The sequence below is a fragment of the Canis lupus genome, chromosome 18 (assembly GCF_011100685.1).
Source record: "Canis lupus familiaris isolate Mischka breed German Shepherd chromosome 18, alternate assembly UU_Cfam_GSD_1.0, whole genome shotgun sequence".
Lineage (NCBI taxonomy): Eukaryota > Metazoa > Chordata > Mammalia > Carnivora > Canidae > Canis > Canis lupus.
This window is the reverse complement of record NC_049239.1, coordinates 52,331,802-52,352,230: the sequence shown is the minus strand read 5'-3', so window position 1 is coordinate 52,352,230 and position 20,429 is coordinate 52,331,802. Positions and strand designations below refer to the sequence as shown.

The window sequence follows — 20,429 nt, the reverse complement described above, 5'->3', positions numbered from 1 at the left end:
CTCCATCTAGCCTAACTCTGGGCCTCCAGTTTTCACCAGCTTCATGTCATCATTTCATCAATCCTCTCCTTTCTGTACCAGCCCAGACGCTCCCTCCCCGGTCCGGTCCTCACGGTGGAAGACCCCGGGCTCCCCGCCCCCGTGCCCGTCGCGCCTGCGCGTTGGGCTCCCTGGGCTCCCCCGCCCCTGTGGACAGTCACGAAGCTGCTCTCGGGCGCGCGTGCTCGGGCGGCGCCTGCGCAGAGGAACGAGGAAACCGGTTCCCCGGTGCGGTCCCTGCGCCTGCGCGCTGAGGGCTCCGGGCCTCCCGGCCTGAGGGAGAGGAGCAGGGAAGATGGCGGCTGTGGTAGAAAATGTAGTGAAGCTGTGAGTAGTGGTTTCTTTCTCTCCTAGGCCAGGAGGTCTTGTAATGGGCCTGGGAGTAGGGGGCGGCGCGGCAGGGGACTAGGCGGAGGGAAGGACGTGCCCGAGAAAGCCTTGTTGCGACTCCTAGTAGGGAGGGCAACAGGAGACTCACAGGAAGACGTTGCGCTTCTTTGGAAACTTGTGGAGGCCCTGAGGGGGGCACACGGGAGCCCCTTACGGGCAGCCTCCCTGCGGGGCTGTGCGGGCTGAGCGCTCCTTCGGGCTCGCGGTGTCCTGAGTATGGCGCCCACGTTGCAGACGAGAAACACGGTCTGAGTGCGCTCCCGAGACCAGACGCCTCGGTGCGGAGGGGCCGGGCCGGGCCGAGGGCGGCCCCGGGACCCACCCGCGTCCCCGCGAAGCCAGGCGCCCCCCCTTCCCGCCCCGCTGCCCGCAGCAGTTCCTGGAGCAACAGGCTCAGCAGCCCTTGCGTGGTTAAGCATGGCGGGGCTGTTTTAACAGCCCTGTGACGTCCGGGGGTGGGGGGTGGGGGTCTTGAGTATCTGATACCCGAGACCAAAAACATTATTGGGAAGAATTTGTTGAGGTGCGGATGCAGCAAGGAAAGAACTTGAGGGCCTTTGCGCCGGCCAGTCCAGCCACCGAAAAACGGGAAGTGGACGGAAGCGGTCCAGGACGCCTCTGCAGCCTAGAGGGGCATCTAGGTCGGCGTGCTGCGCGCTGTGCAGTCAGTCCCCTGCTGCTGGGCAGGCTGCGAGCAAAGTTAAAGTTCATGGTTGTTGGGGAAATGGAGTGTGGTCTGTTGGCCGTGAGTTAAAAATGCTTTGGGACTTGATTTAACCCAGCCTCCTCCCTGAAGAAGATCGAAATGGGTTCGTACCTGGTGGACGAATAGAGCGAACTCTGTTTAATGGGTGAATTGGGCTTGGTGCAGAGGTGGGAAAATTGAGAGGTGACTAGTTGTCCAGGCAGGGCTTGTGGATTTTGACTGGATGACAAGGTAAAGATTTGGAACTATTCTGAGGGACTCAGCTTCTCAGCTGCCTTTGTGGTGGGCTGAGCCCCCACTCTTCCCAAGAGTCTTTATGGAGAGTACGTTGCTTTGCCCACATCCCCCCACCCCCACCCCTCCCCGCCTGGAGCCTTTTCTTTGAGAATGCATTCCCACTTCCATTAAGCTAAGTGCCTTCTTCTCCTCCTGTGGGTTTTTTTTTTTTTTTTTTTTTAACTTGCTTTCAGCTCCATCCTGCGGCCTCTTTTCAGCTACCCCTCCTCCCAACACTATTATCTTTCTCTCTGATCTGCCCACTCCAGTTTCCCCCAGCTCTTTCTTCAGGCTGACATTTCCCTCAATTTAGAAATGTCGCTGTTGATCTACCATTTATATAGTTATCCTTCCTGACTCCTGTTCTTTGTTTCCCTGCGTTTCTCTTTGTTGATTACCCTCCACCCCAATCCCATTGTAAAGGGAGGTTTTACACAGTTTTCATGCTTCCCAGAAAAGAATCAGAGCTCCTACCTTGGAAATTTACTGTACTGGGGGAATGTAAGACTTGCCTAGGTTTTGCGAGTTCACGGGTAATGGGACTTTATGTTGGAAGACTTTCTTCAGGGGAATAGAGTTGTCAACCCTTTCATGTAGTACTAGAAGGGAGGAGTTGCCCATTTCAACAGAGCATGACTTACTTCTATTAAAGGGACTACAGAGATTGTGAGGGGCACCAGCCACTAGTTCCTGAGTACTAGTAACGAGAAACCAACTTTCTCCTCAGTTCTAGCTGCAGAGGACTATGGACCGCAATTAATACATTTCCTTACAAAACTTGCCCTTTGAGAAGGGGTTTCCAGTCTTCCTGTACTATTCTCACCCAGGAGAGAGATACTTTTCTGGAGCTTCTCTTGATCGTGGTATGCTTGTTTTTTGAACAGCTGAGGTTATACATTGAGGTCAGCACTACTAGCTCATCTTCTCTGGCTTGCATCTTGTTCTGAGAGAATTTTCTTATTTATGAATTCTCTCACTCTCTCTTAGTTTCTCCTCATCAGATTCTCTCTCCCCCCCCAACTTAGGCATTTCATTCCCAGTTCTCTTACTCACAAGACAGTTTGAACCACCTTCTGAAATCCCACTTAACTCACAAGTGCTTTGATAGAACATCTCTCATTGTTCCCCAAAAAAAACCAATTCTGGCCTCCATGCTGTGACTTTGCAGCCCTCAGCCTGTCTCTCCGTCCTTCCATTTGACTTCCAGTGTCAGTATCCATTCCCATCAGCAGAAACAAAGGAGCTGCTGCACTCGGCCTGTTTATCCAATTTTCCTCTGTGTGGTGAGGACATGGCTGCCTCCTAAAGGCCAGCTAATGTGAGCCTGTTCCCTTCTCTTCACTCTCCAACACAAAATTCATGCTTACCTCAAATTACAGGCATTACTGCTCATTGAATCAAGCCAGGCATCGCCTTGTGTGTGATGTATGTCTTTTTCAGTTGCTTGGGAACATACTAAGCTGTGCCTAAGTACTATATTGTGACTGCTCTGAGAAGCCCCCCTCGGATTCCAGAGCGTGGTTTGTCGGTGTATCTTGAATTACGGACATAAGCAACAGAGACTCACTCTGCCCAGCTTCTCATGCTAGGGGTCTCCCTCATGTAGAATATGTTAGAGCTTATCTAGTCTAGCAGAGGAACTTGAGCTGCATGTGGGCTGACTAAATGTCCACGTTTGTGTGACTTGCGGCCATGCAAGGTCTTTTTACTCCCAAGTCAAATGTCCCAGACACCTTCATGGGTGCTGGGGAAACTATGGGTAAGAAACCACCTCTGCCCTCAGTTTATTTAAGATTGATTGTATATGTAAATACGAATCACTGTAGTTAAAGTTCCAATATTAACATGCTTGTTAAACCCTGAGGATGAGGGATCCCTGGGTGGCGCAGCGTTTGGCGCCTGCCTTTGGCCCAGGGCGCGATCCTGGAGACCCGGGATCGAATCCCACGTCAGCCTCCCGGTGCATGGAGTCTGCTTCTCCTCTGCCTATGTCTCTGCCTCTCTCTCTTACTGTGTGCCTATCATAAATTAAAAAAAAAAAAAAAAAACCTTGGAAGATGAGATTGCTTCTATATACATGCTTCGTAGAACCAGGTTAACTCCTGGCACTGTGTAGTTTTCCAGCTTTTTGAAGCACTTAAAGGTTTGCCCTTGATTTAGATTTCAAACTGAGTCTTTTGAGTATAAGAAGGTTCTTTCCTATATAATTTGATGGTGTGAGGGGCGCTTGGGTGGCTCAGTTGGTTAAGCATCTGCCTTTAGCCCAGATCATGATCCCAGGGTCCTGGGTTGGAGCCCTGAGTCGGGCTCCCTGCTCCCTGCCACTCGCCCTGCTTGTGTTCTCTTGTGGGTGTGTGTGGGTGTGTCAAATAAATAAATAAAAATCTTAAAAAAAAAAATAATTTGATAGTGTGAGAATGGAAAAGGGCCTAGGATGGGCCTCTCTGAGCAAACAGGGTTTACATCACTCTGATAGTACTCAGTGAAAAAGTAGGCTTCAAGGAAGTTCAGGTATTTTCAGATGTTTTCCATTGACTTTAAAATTAGCATATAGAAAAAATTTTTTTAAATTTAGCATATAGAATTAATTAGTTGGCTAAATACAAGTTTCCCCCCACTTCCAAACAAGTAGAGTGTTCATATGAAACTGTTTATAAGCCAACATGGCATAAAGCAAAGAAGCAATTACCACTTCTTAAAAGTGACAATCGGGCAGCCTCAGTGGCTCAGGGGTTTAGCACCACCTTCACCCCAGGGCGTGATCCTGGAGACCCGGGATCAAGTCCCGCATCAGGCTCCCTGCGTGGAGCCTGCTTCTCCCTCTGCCTGTCTCTGCCTCTCTCTCCCTCTGTTTCTCATGAATAAATAAATAAAAACCTTTTAAAAAAATAAAAGTGAAAATCCTCTCTGGATCTTTTGGTTAGTGAAAACAGATACTAATGTAGGTCTTTTGTAAAAGCGAAGTGACATAAAGTAAATATGTCAGATAAGTAAATATGTCAGGTAGTAGGAGAAACCTGTACCTAGTTTAAAATTCAAAAGACATAAAATAGCATATAGGAAAAATTCCCCCCAGTCGCCCCGTCTTCCTTTCTAGAGGCCTACAGTTTCTTTTCGCCTCTCGTTACATAAATGGTAGCATCCTAATACACTTCTCAGCCTTGTACCTTCCTTTTTTTCCCCTAGTCACCTTGGAAATTGTTTTATGTCTGCACATGAAGAGCTTCCTTCTTTTTTTAATGGCTAAACAATTTCATTGTGTAAAGATGTGCTATAGTTTGTTAAATATATTTAGAAAGCCCCACCATCCCCACCCCCAGAACTTGAACTCTTACTCATTTGTGATAAAACTAACCTCTGCTTCTTAGAGTCATGAGGGTTCAGAGAAACAGCATCTTGACTAGCACAGGGCTGGACTCAAGAGGCACAGAATGAACATTAGTTTCTCTCTCCCTCTTTGTGGGTTAGGCTTAAGTTTGAGTAGACACATGAGAGATCATGTTCCTGAAGGTAATTTATTTATAAAGTTCCTTTCCTCATAATGACTTAGTAAAGGAGCACAGTGTCCCATGAGGCAGAAATGGAGGCAAATAGGACCAAAGCCACAGTCTCCCGGTCCCTTGAGCCTTCCAAAGAAGCAGATGGCAAGGGAAAGGGGTAGCTCAGCACCCTGTGCTCCACCCTGCCCCAACATACACACACCTGATGTTTGTCTCTCCTGCAGCCTTGGGGAGCAGTACTACAAAGATGCCATGGAGCAGTGCCACAATTATAATGCCCGCCTCTGTGCTGAGCGCAGTGTGCGCCTTCCTTTCTTGGACTCACAGACTGGAGTAGCCCAGAGCAACTGTTATATCTGGATGGAAAAGCGGCACCGGGGTCCAGGTGAGGGTTCAGGCTCAGGAGCACAAGGAAGGAAGAAGCTTCTTTATCTTAAGTGATTAGTCAGCTGAGACGGTTTTCCTTACTGCATTCCACCCATGAGTGAATACGGTCTTGCCTTGATTACAATCCCAGGGAGGATGAAGCAGACAGGTTCATAACAGCATCTTTGTTTTCTGCAGGGCTACCCTACTAAAGCTGTCGTTGGGCTTCTGGGGAGCTATGTGTTAACCAAGGCCCCTGAGCTTACATCTGTTTTTCTTTTCCATAAACTGTCCCTCCTACCCTCAGGCCTTCACTGACCATATTCCTCCCTCACTCTAGAACATGGTGGGCAGGAGGGGATGGGGAGAGAGTGCTACTCCCCTAGAAAGTGTTTGATATTATTACCTAGGACTCGATTAGAGCTTGACTTTTCTCTCTTTTCTGTATTTCCACAGGATTGGCCTCTGGGCAGCTATACTCCTACCCTGCTCGGCGCTGGCGGAAAAAGCGGCGAGCCCACCCTCCTGAGGATCCAAGACTTTCTTTCCCGTCTATTAAACCAGGTAAAGCACGCCCCTCCTTGAGCAGGGGTAGGACCTGCTGCATGTAAAAGGCCTGTTATTCACCTGTTCTGTACCAGGCCCAATGCTAGATGCCGAATATGCTAAAATGAATGAGATGTCATTCCTTCCTTTAAAGAACTCAGTCTAAAAAAAAAAAAAGAACTCAGTCTAATAGAGGAGACAGGTAAACAGGTAAGTTGCAATGCCGAGTGTATTGAGTGTATTGGGGTGTCTTCGTTCCTGGGCAATCAGAGACCAAAAGACAGTTACTGGCCCATGGCTGGCCTAGCACTGTGTAGACCCAAAGCGGTCTGCTTTCAGCCCTTCTGAGTCTCGCCTCATCCTGATCTTGCCTACAGACACAGACCAGACCCTGAAGAAAGAGGGGCTGATCTCTCAAGACGGCAGTAGTTTAGAAGCTCTATTGCGCACCGACCCCCTGGAGAAGCGAGGTGCCCCAGATCCCCGAGTGGATGATGACAGCCTGGGCGAGTTTCCTGTGACCAACAGTCGAGCACGGAAGGTACAAGATGAATGCTGTGGCTAAGGGAGCTTTGATGGAAACCAGCCTCCTCTTCATGAGAGGTCACCCAGTCAGTAATCAGAATGGATGCAAAAGCTTTGGGCCAGGTGGCAGGCCCCTGGGGTTCTGTTCCTGCTCAATCTCTAATTAGCACTGGATACTGACTGGCTTCACAATTAGCATCCAGTTTTTCCTATTCCTTTCCTTCTAAGTGGAGACTCTCTCTCATTCATCTTCTTTTGTCACAGATGTTTTTTGGTGCCTGGGATTACATGGGTGAAGCAGACCGGGTCCCTACCAACAGGGAAGATAAAACTATACACAAAAATAACAAGAGCTAAAAATATGATAGGCACTGCACTAAGTGCTTTTCCATCATATTCTCTAGTCTCTACAACCTTGTCCTTGTGAAGTAGGTATTATGGCCCCTGTTTCACATACGGGGAAACTAAAGCAAAACAGTTAAAAAAAAAAGGGCGGGGGGACCCTGGGTGGCTCAGCGGTTTAGCGCCTGCCTTTGGCCCAGGGCATGATTCTGGAGTCCTAGGATCGAGTACCACATCGGGCTCCCTGCATGGAGCCTGCTTCTCCCTCTGTCTGTGTCTCTGCCTCTCTCTCTCTGTCTTTCATGAGTAAATAAATAAATAAAATCTTAAAAAAAAAAAAAAAAAAAAAGACCTCCTGTAACACCACACAAAAAAGCAACAGAGCTCTAATTTATTTTATTTTATTAAATACTTTATTTATTTATTCATGAGAAACACAGATAGAGGGAGAAGCGGGCTTCCTGTAAGGAGCCCGATGTGGGACTCGATCCTGGACCCCGGGATCATGCTGTGAGCGGAAGGCAGATGCTCAACCACTGAGCCACCCAGGCATCCTCAGAGCTCTAATTTAAATCTGAGAAGTAAGGGCACCTGGCTGGCTCAGTCAGTGGAGCACACGACTCTTGATCTCAGGGTCATGAGTTTAAGTCCCACATTGGGTATAGAGATTACTAAAAATAAATAAACTTTAAAAATTAATCTAAGAAGTGAGATGTCAGAAGGAAACCACTGGGAGTGTGCTCCTAGGACAGCAGATCAGAGGCAGGAGAGGGCATGACTACTTGGGGTGCCAGGGAAGACTTTATGAAAATACGGCGTTTGATTCGGCCCCTTGGAGATGGTGGGGAAGGCATCCCAGGGGAACAGCAGGGAGAGAGGCACAAAGGAAGGAAAGCCCAAAGCATTGAAGGGAGAAGAAATGGGAGTCTAGGGAGTTGAAGGACAGTGGTAAGGAACAAGGCCAGAGTGGAGGGGCCAGCTCAGGGAAGAGGTTCTGGGTGAGCTGGCCAGGCCCCTCGGTGGGGGAGCTTTTGGATGTACTACATTGCATCTGCCCATGCTAATGCTCCTGTCTGCTCAGCGGATCCTAGAACCAGATGACTTCCTGGACGACCTGGATGACGAGGATTATGAAGAAGACACTCCCAAGCGTCGGGGCAAAGGGAAGTCCAAGGTGAGGAGTCAAGGTGCTGCCTATAAGGGAGACTGCAGAGCCACTGTGCTCTTGCTTATTGCCATTTTTCCTCTTGAGTGAAATTAGCAGCCACTTCCGGGAGAGTTTAACTTCTTGGGCCTAGATGACTTTATAAGGGCATCTTTGTGTTTTCTTTTCACAGGGTAAAGGTGTGGGCAGTGCCCGTAAGAAGCTGGATGCTTCCATCCTGGAGGATCGAGACAAGCCTTATGCCTGTGACAGTGAGTGCCTCATGAGTGGGTGGGTAGCCCCTGCCTTGGACCCAGCCCCTGCTCAGGATATGAGAGGAGGGAGGGTTGTATTCTTGCTCAGAGTGGTTGCAAAAAGCCTGAATGCTTTCTCCTGCCTGCTGACCAGTTCCCTCTGAGACCCTTGGGAGGCTCCAGCCTCTGCTACCCAACGGGTGGGACCTGCATGCTCTGGGAGAGGTTTCTGCTTCCCCTCCCTGGGGTGGGGTACTGGGGCCGGGGGCACACACAGCAGGCAGAATTGGCCCCTTGGTAGACCACGTACAGGTCTGCTGGCCCCAGTCAAGCCAGGGCCCCCAGAGTCCAGCACCGAGTTTTTCAACGTCTGCTCTCCCCCTTTTCTCTGACTCCACCCTTGGGAGTGCCATCGCCGCTGGTTTCTCTCTCGTTTGCTCCGCTTTCCTGCTGCTGCTGCTCCTGTCTCAAGTGTATCAAGGCCTTCTTCTCATGACTTTTCTTTCTGTCTTTCAGATAGTTTCAAACAAAAGCATACCTCGAAAGCGCCCCAGAGAGGTAGCTCTCTCAACTTTTCAGACTTTTGGTTTTCCTATCCCTTTTCCCTCCTCCCTTGATTCTCCCACCTTTCTCATCTCCTGTGATGCTAGTATAAAAATCTCTGGAATGGCATGGGGATAGGAGCGATGGGCTTTCTGTTGTACTCCACTCCTCATGGTCCTGGAAGCTGCCTTTACCACTGCTTGTCTCCCACAGACTTGCTCCTAGGGCTGCTTGGCCCCGCTGCATGTGGTGGCTTCAAAAGCATTCTAAGGGCCCTGCTACAAACAGATCCCTCTGCTTCCCCTCCTAGAACAGACACTTGGTGATCAGCTCATGTTTTTCACCATCCCTTCACCTCCTCCTATCCTCTCCCCATTCCTTCCTGCTGGTCCCTTGCTCTTCTTGATACCACTGCTTAAGAGTACAAGATGCCTCGTGGGGTTCTGCTTTCCTTGCTGGTTGAAGGGGTTGCGGGTGGGTTGGGCCAGGCGCTAATGTGGGAGTGTCTTTGAATTGCCTTGAGGGCCAGATACCCTAGCCACTTATTGACACCCCCTCACCCCCCCCCCCCAATGATCCACTCCCTACTCCTTTATCCTCATTGGGCAGAGATGAGCTCTGTGGGATACAATGAGTAGCTTGAGCTTCCCATGTTTACTGAGAGGTAAAAAAAAAAAAGTTTGGAGTCGCTTCCTTATCTTTTTTCCTTCCTGCCATATTGCAAAATTATAGAAATTCCCTTCCCTTCCTGACCCAGAGCTCCCCAGACTATTCTTAGGGGAAATGGTATCAGGGCCAGGGTTCAGCCTCCCAGACAGCCAGTGTGGAAGAGCAGAGGGGACCATGGGCTGGGGTGTAACAGAGAAGAGCCATGGCAACTGGAGAGCCCCAGGGCCTGATGTTCCTACCCAAGGACAGGTGGCTGTCACTGAAGGCCTGTCGCAGACAGAGCCAAGGGGGGCAGGGTGGTTGCCTCTGCCTCAGGTGGAGCCCCACAGCTTGCGGGGGTGGGGGGGCGGCGGGGGATGGCGGGGACATGGCACTCTTGGATCCTGACACCTTTCTCTGTCATCTTCTCCCTACTCAGTTTGTGGAAAACGTTACAAGAACCGGCCAGGCCTCAGTTACCACTATGCCCACTCCCACTTGGCTGAGGAGGAGGGTGAGGACAAGGAAGACTCGCAGCCACCCACCCCAGTTTCCCAGAGGTCAGAGGAGCAGAAATGTAAGCTGACAAGTCAAGCAGGAATCATCTGCTCCTGAAAAGCCTTTCCTGTAGGGCCACTGGGTGCCTAGAGGCCCCCGTGAGCCTCGTCAGAACTTTCTTCCTCTCTGTAGCCAAGAAGGGTCCTGATGGACTGGCCCTGCCCAACAACTACTGTGACTTCTGCCTTGGGGACTCCAAGATCAATAAGAAGACGGGGCAGCCTGAGGAGCTGGTGTCCTGCTCCGACTGCGGCCGCTCAGGTACCTCCAGTCTGGGGCCCAGGGCCTGCCCGGGAGCCCTCTGCGTGCCCCAGCTGCCTGTGTGACACCCCCTCTCCCTCCCGCCCCTAGGGCACCCTTCTTGCTTGCAGTTCACCCCAGTGATGATGGCGGCCGTGAAGACCTACCGCTGGCAGTGCATCGAGTGCAAGTGCTGCAACATCTGTGGCACCTCCGAGAACGATGTGCGTGTCCCCTTGCCATCCCCCTCCCCTCTCTCCCCTCTGTGCTGTCCCCCACACCCCAGGGAGGACTTGCTTGGCCAGTGCCTCTTGTGTGCCATCTTGGCGTCAGATACCGTTCCAGGTGCTCATCGTGCTAAACAAGACCAACAAGGTCCCTGCCTTCACGGAATTTACCTCCTTGTGGGGAACAAGCAGTGGGCAAGGAAAGGAGCGACGGTTTTGTGGCATGCTGTGAAGAGAAGGACAGCAGCAGTGGGGCAGTCATCTGGTACCTGATGTAGATAGTCAGGACTGGCTTTTCCAAGGAGGTGGTCTTGGTGTTGAGATTTGGATGAAACAGAGGAGCCAGTCCAAGGAGATTTGCGGCCACAGCATGCCCAGCATGCCCAGGAGACAAGCAACCAGGATGGGGCCTCAAGGCAGACGGGCCAAGTTTACCAAGGCTGTTTGGCTGGCTGGGGCTTCCTTGAAGCGGGAGCACACTAGGAGAAGGGATTGGAAGGTGGCCATCACCAGGTCTGAGGGTTTCATCGAGAGTGATGTGCTATCTTAACTTTTTTTTTTTTAAGATTTTATTCATGAGAGAGACAGAGAGAGGCAGAGACACAGGCAGAGGGAGAAGCAGGCTCCGTGCAGGGAGCCTGATGTGGGGCTCAATTCTAGGACTCCAGGATCACTTAGCCACCTGGGCCAAAGGCGGCACTAAACCACTGAGCCACCCGGGCTGCCCTGTCTTAACATTATTTTTTTTTAAGACTTTATTTATTTATTAGAGGCAGAGACATAGGTAGAGAGAGAAGCAGGCTCCAGTCAGGGAGCCTGATGGTGGGACTCGATCCCAGGTCTCCAGGGTCATGCCCTAGGCTGAAGGCGATGCTAAACCGCCAAGCCACCAGGGCTGCCCATGTCGTAACATTTTTAAAAGATAACTTCACTCTCTGAAAAATAGAATGTAAAGGATGAGTGGAGGCCATGAGCTGAGTTCGGATGCTGGTACAGTTCAGGTGGAATGACAGCGACTCAGTCTGGATGGAGAAGGACGGCAGCCTGAATTTCCTATCCAGAAATTCCTGAATCTGCTCTTCCCTGCCATCTGCCCCACCCCTCCTGAAAGCAGCAGTGTCTGCAGAAGCCCCCATCTCTGCCCACCCCTGGTGGGCCACCTGAAGCCCACCAGTCACTCACCTGCCTCTTCCTCTTCCATCTGGCCTTTTCTAGGACCAGCTGCTTTTCTGTGATGACTGTGACCGTGGCTACCATATGTACTGTCTCACCCCGTCCATGTCTGAGCCTCCTGAAGGTAGGTTGCCCTAATCTCTTATCAGAACAAGTATCTTATCAGTAACAGGAAAGGAGTTCTCTTACTAGTAATCTGTTCTTTCAAAATTGGGAATAGATGCTTTGCCTTCACTCAGAATGCTTTCCTAGTATTTTGACTTCCAGGGTCTAACGTTTGCACATTATCACCAGATGCATTTAGAAATGCAGAAAATCAACAGCCCTTGAGACGACTGGTGTTGAGTGGAAAACAGTTACCAGAAGGAGCGGTTTAACTTCCTTCAACCAGTCCAGGAAACTCAGTTTGTAGTTACATGAGGCTTTGGTAGCAGCTCTTTGAACATGACAGGTTTGAGTGTCCCATTTCTTCCTATTTCCCTTGCCCACTCTGGAAAGGTGTTGAACCTAGAGCCTGAATGGATCACTCTGCCCTTCCAGCAATTTGCTTAATAATGCTCCAAGTTTGTGGAAGCTCTTTAGCCACACCAGTGGTGGCACCAGAAAGTGGTGGTCTCTCTGCAGGTCCCCCTCCAGCCAGATCTCTGTGCCCCAACCCCTCCTTTATAGAAATTCAGGAGCTTACTCAGGAGGATGTGAATGCCCAGTGGCTTTTACTGTGCACAAAGGATGTGGGCCAGCATTACAGACCAGAGAAAGTGGCTCACTGTGTGGTTAAGCTGACTTGTAATATAGGTCAAACTGCTGTCAACCCCCTAGGGAAGGAGGCATGAACAAAGTCTGAGAGTCCTTTGGCAGCTGCAGGGGAGCACACAGCTATTGTCATCTGTCATGCCCAGTTTATAAATCTACTTTGGGGAGAAGTAGTGTGTTCTTTTATTTTTTTTTTTAAACCATAAAATATCAATTTACAGACAAAATTCTCCATGAACTGTAGAAGGGCTTTCCTATTGAAGTACTGTCAGAGGCCAGTGAAGAGCTGCAGGCAGCTGAGGGAGAGCCCTCTAGAAGCCACGAGATTCTTAAGTCAGGGCGTCAGCAAACTATAGCCTGCAGCTAGTGTGTATAGCTCATAAGCTAAGAATGGTTTTTACATTTTTAAAGGAGATTTAAAAAAAGAACATTGAAGCAAGACTATATGTGGCTCACAAAGCCTAAAATATTTAACACTCTGGCTGGCTGTTTACAGAGAAGCCTGCCAGTCCCTGTGGTATTGACCTTTGGGTTAGAAAGGACCTCCTTACATTTTGAGAGCCCTGTATCTCTGAAGAGCTTATAAAAGTGTGGATTCTTGCCCCCATATGCATCCACATAAACATACGTACAGTTGCACTTACAATTTTGAGGCATTAAGAGCTAGCTTTGTTTCTATAAAAAACACGGGAGAATGCACCCATAAGCAAATTATGAAATGCTTATTTTTCTGGCCAGGGACATTTTTCCCAGTTTTCCTGAGGGGCAGACCGTAACACACTGGGTCGTCAGAGTTCATCCGTCCCCTTTTCCTGTCACTGGTCCTCGGCCTCTTCTCAAGCACCTGGTGATGGTGGAGGGGCCCCTCTCATCTTTCCATGATTTTCCCAGAAAACTGTCTTATGTGGAGTCAAAACTGGTTTCTCTAAAACCACTATTTGTAATCTTCATTCTGACCTTGGGGGCCATGAGAACAAAGTTGTTCTCCTGTAATCACAAGTCCAAAGCTGAGATGCTTTTAAAAATTCCATCTGTCCAGGCCCTCATAGAGATTCTGATTCAAGAGGGCCTAGGAGTGTATTTGGAAGGAGTCCTCCAGATGATTATTTCCCTCATCACTACTGAAAATTATTTTTCATAATTTTTGAAGCCCTAGAGGTTTCTTCTGGCTCAGGATAACCATGAAACTGTGCTGCTGCAGAACATCTCCCACCCTTCCTGTAGCTGATCCTGCTGGAAGTGAGGTGGGGAGTGGAAGGGCAGCACATTAGGGTTGTGTGGGACCCATCCTGACCCCTTTGTGCTTCTCTGCAGGGAGTTGGAGCTGCCACTTGTGTCTGGACCTGTTGAAGGAGAAAGCTTCCATCTACCAGAACCAGAACTCCTCTTGATGTGCCCGCCCCCACCCCCTGCTCCCCCCATACATCTAGGGCTGTTTCTCTCTTCCTCTCTTGTTTTTCATACCCACCTTTCCCCTCCCCCTCTTTCACAAGTCCAGAGAACCTCGGGTGGTCGTGCCAATCTGCCTTTGGCAGCAGTAAGCTGAGGTGGCAGCTTTGACCGCCTCTGGCCCTAGGCCCTCAGGGAGAACGGAGCAGCACACTGCCCCAAGGTATCCCGTGGCCCAGCTTCTCACTGCTCTCCGTGAAGTGCATTCACTCTGCCTGCCTTGGGCCCCTGGCCTTGGTAATCACAGGGTTCAAACAGTGTCCTCCAAGAAGGAGTGGGAGAGCAGCTCACTTTCCTCTCAGCTCCGCCTCCACGCTGGTCCCCAGGGCTTTTTCCTTCCCCTGGAGGTAAGCCAGACCAGGGCCTCTCTGCTAGAAGCATCTGGGAGTGAGCAACTGAGCAAGCTGAGGCAGCACTTGCAAGGAGCCTCCCAGGCCTCTGTGCTGCTTCTGCCTCCTTCCCCCAGAGTGGCTCTCTACAGTCCTCTTTTCCTGTTACCCAGAATCCTTTGAGCCAGGATGCTCTTGGTCACTCTCCTTGCTCTGCCCTGACCCACTGTGCCCCACCCCACAGGGAGTCGCAGCTTCACCCAATTCTTGTGCTCACCTGGCTCGCTCACAGGCGGTTTCTTAATGACCGAAGCATTCCCCGCCCTTGGAATTTCTGCCTCCTCCTTATTCCCTTTGGTTTTGTGGGGAGAGGGGAAGGGTCAAGGGGCCAGGCCAGCAGCTTGGGGGCCACAGGGAAACGTTGGATAATGTGCCTGTTTTTTAACTCGATGAAAAAGCCTACCTCCGAAATCCCCTTTTTGTTCTTCCTGGACCTGGACATTCAGCTCCTGTCCTTGATTGAATTGGGAGCCACTGGCTCCTGGGTCATAGGGAAGCCACATAGACATCCCTTTCTTCCCTTGCACGCTCGCTAGCAGCTGCTAAGGTCTTCACACTCTGATTCCTCAGTTTTTTGCCTGGTGACACTGACATGAAGTAGTGGGGGAGATAGTCCATGCCAGGACCCCCTGGAGTGGCCTTCTCCTTGGGTGTGGGCAGGCCCTAATTCACTGTCGCTTTGGAGTTGAGGTGTCTTTCTTTCTTTCTTTAGTTCCTGTATTCTAAACATTAGTACAAATAAACATTTTTACACAGAACTCCCTACTGGATGGTTTATCTCCCGACTCCCTTTTCCTGCTTGAGAAAGTCATTTCATCCTAAAACTTTCTTCCTTAGGAGAATGGTTTTTAAGTGGTTTGAAATAGAGCTTTTAATCCCAGATTGAAATTTTTGCTAAAGCCCAATATGTAAAGCAGATATAAAATTGAGTACTTTGTTGTAATTTCCTGGTTTTAAGATTTTATTTATTTGAGAGGGAGAGCGAGCACGAATGGGAGGAGGAGGAGAGGGAGAGGATGGGGGGAAAGAATCTCAAGCAGACTCCACACCCAGCACGGAATCGGAGACAGCTCAATCCCATGACCCTGAGATCATGACCTGAGCCAAAATCAAGAGTCCGATGCTCAACCAACTAAGCCGCCAAGGTGCCCCTGTTCTAATTTCTTAATGTAAATTTATGTTCTAACCACTCTTGTTATAAAGGATAGGTTGTTTTAATGTAAACCTTGGGTTAAAATCCATTCTAGCAACCTGTTTTTTTTTATATATATATATTTTGGTTGGTTTGAAGGTAATTCTGCTAGACATATGCAAGTGGTGACAGTTCTATAGTAGTTGATCTTAGGATTTCAGATACTTTAAATAGGTTCAGAAACTTAATTTTACATAAATAGAAAAGAATGACAAGCCAACGTCACGGTGAGACATGTGAAAGCTTTGTGCACAAGGAGCATGGAGACCCCTCCACCTTGCTTGCCTGGCATTCCTTCCTTTACATGTGTGTGCATGAACTCAGCCCGCCCTGCCACCTGCCTCCAGGCATGTTTATATGTACAAAAGTGAGCTGCTTCTTGCAGCCAACATTTTTTTTGACAGCTTCCATAATGGATCTGTATCTCACTTGAAAGTGTGTTTTGTAGTTCTTAACCCTTTTAAGACTTGGATCAATCAATTGTGAAGCCCCTGAGGTGTCCTCAGGGTTATTTGAAACAATCTGAAAACCACTGCACCCATTGTGGTCTAGGCCATTGCAATAAGTAAGCAGGGTGCTCTGAGCTGAGAATTTTGTTAGTAACAGCACATCCCCTGTCCTTAGGCTTTTACATGGAAGTAGGCCAGAAGCAGAGGGAGCAAAGCAATGATCCTTGGTGGCTCAGTCAGTAGAAGTCAGGAAATAAATGAAGAAAACTGTAAAACAAAGATACTGTAGCAAGCATAAGAAATTTGTGAAAGGTTTGCAGGAGGTCAGATTTAGGAGGGGACATAAAAGGATGGAAGAAGGATCAAACATAGATTGGTTTGGGGAGGGAAGCCTAAGAGTAAGGCAGAGAGATGGGGACCTACCTATCTGTGGCCCTGGGCTTCTCATCAGAGCTGGGAGTCAGGAAGTGGAAAGCAGGCTGAAGTTGAGAGTGGGGAGCACTTGACCGCAGGTTAAGATACCTACATTCAATTCCTAAGAACAGACAGGACTGAAGGTTACTAAGGAAGGGACTGGTATTAGATCTTGAGTTTAGAAACTTGAATCTTGGGGCACCTGGGTGGTTCTGTCTGTTAAGCATCCGACTCTTGATTTCAATTCAGGTCATGATCTCAGGGTTGTGAGATGGAGCCCCTTGTTGATCCCCAAATGGGCTCTGCACTGGGCATGGAGTCTGCTTAAGATTCTCTCTCTGCCACTGCCCCAACTCTCTCTCTCCCTCTCAAAAACAAACAAACTTGAATCTTGCTAACAGGTACCAAAACTAATAAATATTCGTCCTTATTCACCCTACATCAGGGGGAATCAGGGCCGTGGGGCAGGTGGCTGTCTCAGTCTCTAGAGCATGGGACTTGATCTTGAGGTTGTAAGTTGGAGTCCCACCTTGGGCATGGAGCCTACTTTTAAAAACTGGCTCCAGTTTTAACCGGATAACTACAGGCGCCAGGCAGGTAGTTATCCCCAGCTGGACGGATCAACCCTCGGCCAGCGCTGTCCATGGTGACAGCTTTCGTGTGGCTTAAAGCTTTCATCCATTTTCCTGACAAACACTCCGTGAAGGGTATTAGCACTGTTTGGTAGATGAGAAAGCTGCGACTGCAGAGGTCAGGGCCGGGAAGGCCTTGAGACGCCAGGTCTGCTCTCCGGCCCGGAGCCTCGGGGACTCCCGCAGGGTCTCGGCCCCGCCCCCAGGAGGGCCCCGCCGCTTCCCCGACGTCCAATGAGGCTCGGCCGGGGGCGGGACGGGACGTCACTGCGGGCCAATCCGGTGGGGCCGGGGCGGGGCTGCGGCGGGTGGGAGCCGGGCGGCCGCACCGCGGTCTTCCCCGCCGGGAGAGAGCCCGGCGCGGGCGGCGCGCTCGGGGTCCTGCTGTGCGCGCGCCCGCCGCCCGCCGCCCGCCGCCCGCCGCCCGCGCAGCCCCTCGGCCCACTCCGGGCCGTGGCGCCCGTCCCTCCCCTGCTCTCCCCGCCTGGACAGGGGCTCCGAGCCAGGCCAAGCCGGGGCGGGGCGGGGCGGGAGCCGCGGGACGAGCGCCTGAGGTGGGTGCGGGCCGGGAGGCCGGGGGGCGGGGAGGCCGGCAGGTCGGGCGCCCAACGGACCCCGCGTGGAGGTGGGGAGAGGCCGTCCGGTTGCGGAGCCCGGCTCCCGGCCTGCCTCGGCCCCAGGCGCTCGTGCCGCGTCCCAGTATCCTTCCCCGGCCACCACCCTCCCCTCCGGGGACAGCCGTCCCTCTCGCTGCCCGCGGCCTCCTCACCCCTCTTGCCGTTTGTCGCCTGTGCACCTGCCGTCTCGGCCCTGTGCTGCCACCCCCCCCTCCCCCTCTCCAGGTCGGACCCCCGCCCAGTCTTACCTCCTCAGGACCCAGGACCGAATGAGCCTCCGTCCTTCTGCCCCATCTGTCCCTCTTTGTCGTCTGTACACTTGTCACTTCAACTCTGCTCATCCACCCGGCACCCCGCCCCCAACATCTTCATTTAAATACCCCCCAGGCTATCACCCCCATCCCCTCCCAGGGACTCCTCCCTCCACGCCCCATTATCCCCTACACCTGCCCCACGCAGCCTCAGTCCCTGGTGCTCCCCCATCCATACTCCTTTGTTGTCTCTGCAGCTGTCCCCATGGCTTTATTCATTCTTCCCCCGCAAACCCCAGCTCTCTCTCTGACCAGTGAGCCACCCCCTCCCCAGCTCTGTACTGGCGTCCCTCCTGGTCCGAGCCCTGCCCACTGCTCCCGCAGCCTAGCCATCCCCTTCCTTCCAGCCCAGCCCTCTGAACACCCACCCAGTGTCCCCTCTCACTCTCTCCCAGCTGGCCTGGTCTTCCCTGTCTCTCGCACACACCAGCCTACTTCCCTGTCCTCAGATATTCTCTTTTCCCGCCTGCGCTCCTTTCCCCTTCGCCTGGCCTCGGCCATCTGTACCCCGCTCACCGTTTCCTCCCGGACAGGTGCTGCGGAGAAGCCATGGAGCTGAGCAGCAAGAAGAAGCTTCATGCCCTGTCCCTGGCCGAGAAGATCCAGGTGCTGGAACTCCTGGATGAGTCCAAGATGTCCCAGTCGGAGGTGGCCCGGCGCTTCCAGGTCTCCCAGCCTCAGATCTCACGCATCTGCAAGAATAAGGAGAAGCTGCTGGCAGATTGGTGCAGTGGCACAGCCAACCGGGAGCGCAAGCGCAAGCGGGAGTCCAAGTACAGCGGGATTGACGAGGCTCTGCTCTGCTGGTACCACATTGCCCGGGCCAAGGCCTGGGACGTGACGGGGCCCATGCTGCTCCACAAAGCCAAGGAACTGGCTGACATCATGGGCCAGGATTTTGTACCCAGCATTGGCTGGCTGGTCCGCTGGAAACGCCGGAACAATGTAGGCTTTGGGGCCCGCCACGTACTGGCGCCTCCATTCCCCCCTGAGCCGCCTCCCCCGGGCCCCACGTCCCAGGCCCAACCTCCTCTTTCTCTTAAAGACTTTTCCCCAGAGGACATTTTTGGCTGTGCCGAAGTGCCCCTGCTGTATCGGGCAGTGCCTGGCAGAGGGGGCGGCACATGTGATCGGGTACAGGTGCTGCTGTGTGCCAACAGCAGAGGAACAGAGAAGCGCCGGCTGTTGGTCAGTGGGCTCCAGGCTGCGCCAAGGTGCCTCTTTGGAGTCAGCAGTGAGGCCCTGCCTGCTTTCTACCACCCTGACCTGGGCATCCCCTGGTCAGAATGGCTGGCACAGTTTGACAGGGACATGGGACAGCAGGGCCGACAGGTGACCCTGCTGCTGGCTGCCCGAGTGCTGGAGGAGTTGGCAGGCCTGCCTGGCCTCAGCCACGTGAGGCTTCTGCCTCTGTCGGCCGACGGTGGCGCGCCTTCCCTGCCCAGCTCTGTGGTCCGGGCCTTTAAGACCCATTACCGGCACCGTCTCCTGAGCAAACTGGCCGCCGTGCAGAGCAGGAGGGCGGGCATCTCACTGGCCGAGGCTGGGGCGGGCATCACGGTGCTGGATGCGCTGCACATGGCGGCGGCGGCCTGGGCCAAGGTGCCCCCCCAGCTCATTGTAAGCAGCTTCATTCAGGAGGGGCTGGCTCCCCGCAAGATGGTCCCGTCCCCGGAAAGAGCCTCTGAGATGCCGCCAGTCCCCAGTGGGCTGAGCCTCCAGGAGTTTGCCCGCTTTGTGGACCTGGAGGGTGAGGAGCCCGTGGCCGGAGTGTGCAAAGAGGAGACAGGCACTGAGGACGAGCAGGGGGCCGGAGAGGGCAGCTTCCAGCCCCTGCCCACCAAAGCCGACGCCCTCCAGGCCCTGGGCACGCTGAGGAGGTGGCTCGAGTGCAACAGCACCTCCCCTGAGCTATTTGAAAAATTCTACGCCTGTGAGGAGGAGGTGGAGCAGCTCTGCTGCTTGTGAAGGGCCCCTTGCTGCTCGCAGAGCCTCTCCTCCTGTTTCCCATGGAAACGCCCTCTCTAGGAAGGCACACTGGAGGCTGGTCTCTTTCCCGTGGAAATGGGGCTCTTGTGAAAGTTGTAGAAGGGAGACAAGCGGGGAGACCAAGTCTAAGCTCTGAGAGAAAGTTGTCCAAGCCTTGAGAAAGAGGGGTCTAAAGGTGGGGCTCCAGGTGGGGGTGAAGCTAGCGTATAGTTTCTGGACCTCTAGGGAGGCTGGGACTTGGGAAGGTGGAATTGGGGCTTTACGGACAGGCTGATCCCCTTGAACTCTGTGTTTGAAACAGTTCTGCTTCTGGAAATAAAGTTTTTAATCAGAAAAAAGGTCAGGGTGTTAATTTCCTGGGAGGAGGGCGAAAACTTTCAACTCAGATTCTTTTTTTTAATATTGATTTTTATTTGTTTATGATAGACATAGAGAGAGAGAGGCAGAGACACAGGCAGAGAGAGAAGCAGGCGCCATGCACGGAGCCCAACGCGGGACCCGATCCCGGGACTCCAGGATCGCACCCTGGGCCAAAGGCAGGCGCGAAACCGCTGAGCCACCCAGGGATCCCCCATCAACTCAGATTCTTTAAGTCAACCACTGAGGCTTGCCACAACGCAGCTGTCTGGGCTGTCTGCTGTGTCTGGCAGATGACCAGCAGACTCCCCCTGTTCCAGAATTCCAGCAGGAAGGCTTCCCAGGGGAATGGGGACTCCTTACCCGCTGACAGATCCCAAGTATGGCCCCAGCACAGTCT

The 20,429-nt window shown here is 52.1% G+C and overlaps 2 protein-coding genes across 4 annotated transcripts; both read left to right on the top strand.

Moving 5' to 3' along the window:
- Window positions 1-215: 215 nt before the first annotated feature.
- Window positions 216-14,833, top strand: DPF2 (double PHD fingers 2). Of its 2 annotated transcripts, XM_038563968.1 has the most exons (12): window positions 216-366; window positions 5,136-5,296; window positions 5,734-5,841; window positions 6,201-6,364; window positions 7,772-7,864; window positions 8,028-8,106; window positions 8,605-8,646; window positions 9,719-9,856; window positions 9,970-10,098; window positions 10,189-10,301; window positions 11,520-11,601; window positions 13,545-14,833. In XM_038563968.1, the coding sequence occupies exons 1-12, from the start codon at window positions 335-337 to the stop codon at window positions 13,619-13,621; spliced, it is 1,218 nt and encodes a 405-aa protein (XP_038419896.1). In that variant the 5' UTR covers window positions 216-334; the 3' UTR covers window positions 13,622-14,833. The 2 variants fall into 2 exon arrangements, with proteins under 2 accessions (XP_038419896.1, XP_038419897.1); XM_038563969.1 differs by lacking the exon at window positions 8,605-8,646.
- Window positions 14,834-17,207: 2,374 nt separating this feature from the next.
- TIGD3 (tigger transposable element derived 3) lies at window positions 17,208-20,009 on the top strand. 2 transcript variants are annotated; one of them, XM_038563966.1, is made up of 2 exons: window positions 17,208-17,309; window positions 18,217-20,009. In XM_038563966.1, the coding sequence occupies exon 2, from the start codon at window positions 18,233-18,235 to the stop codon at window positions 19,649-19,651; it is 1,419 nt and encodes a 472-aa protein (XP_038419894.1). In that variant the 5' UTR covers window positions 17,208-17,309; window positions 18,217-18,232; the 3' UTR covers window positions 19,652-20,009. The 2 variants fall into 2 exon arrangements, with proteins under 2 accessions (XP_038419894.1, XP_038419895.1); XM_038563967.1 differs by lacking the exon at window positions 17,208-17,309 and adding an exon at window positions 17,577-17,597.
- Window positions 20,010-20,429: the final 420 nt, after the last annotated feature.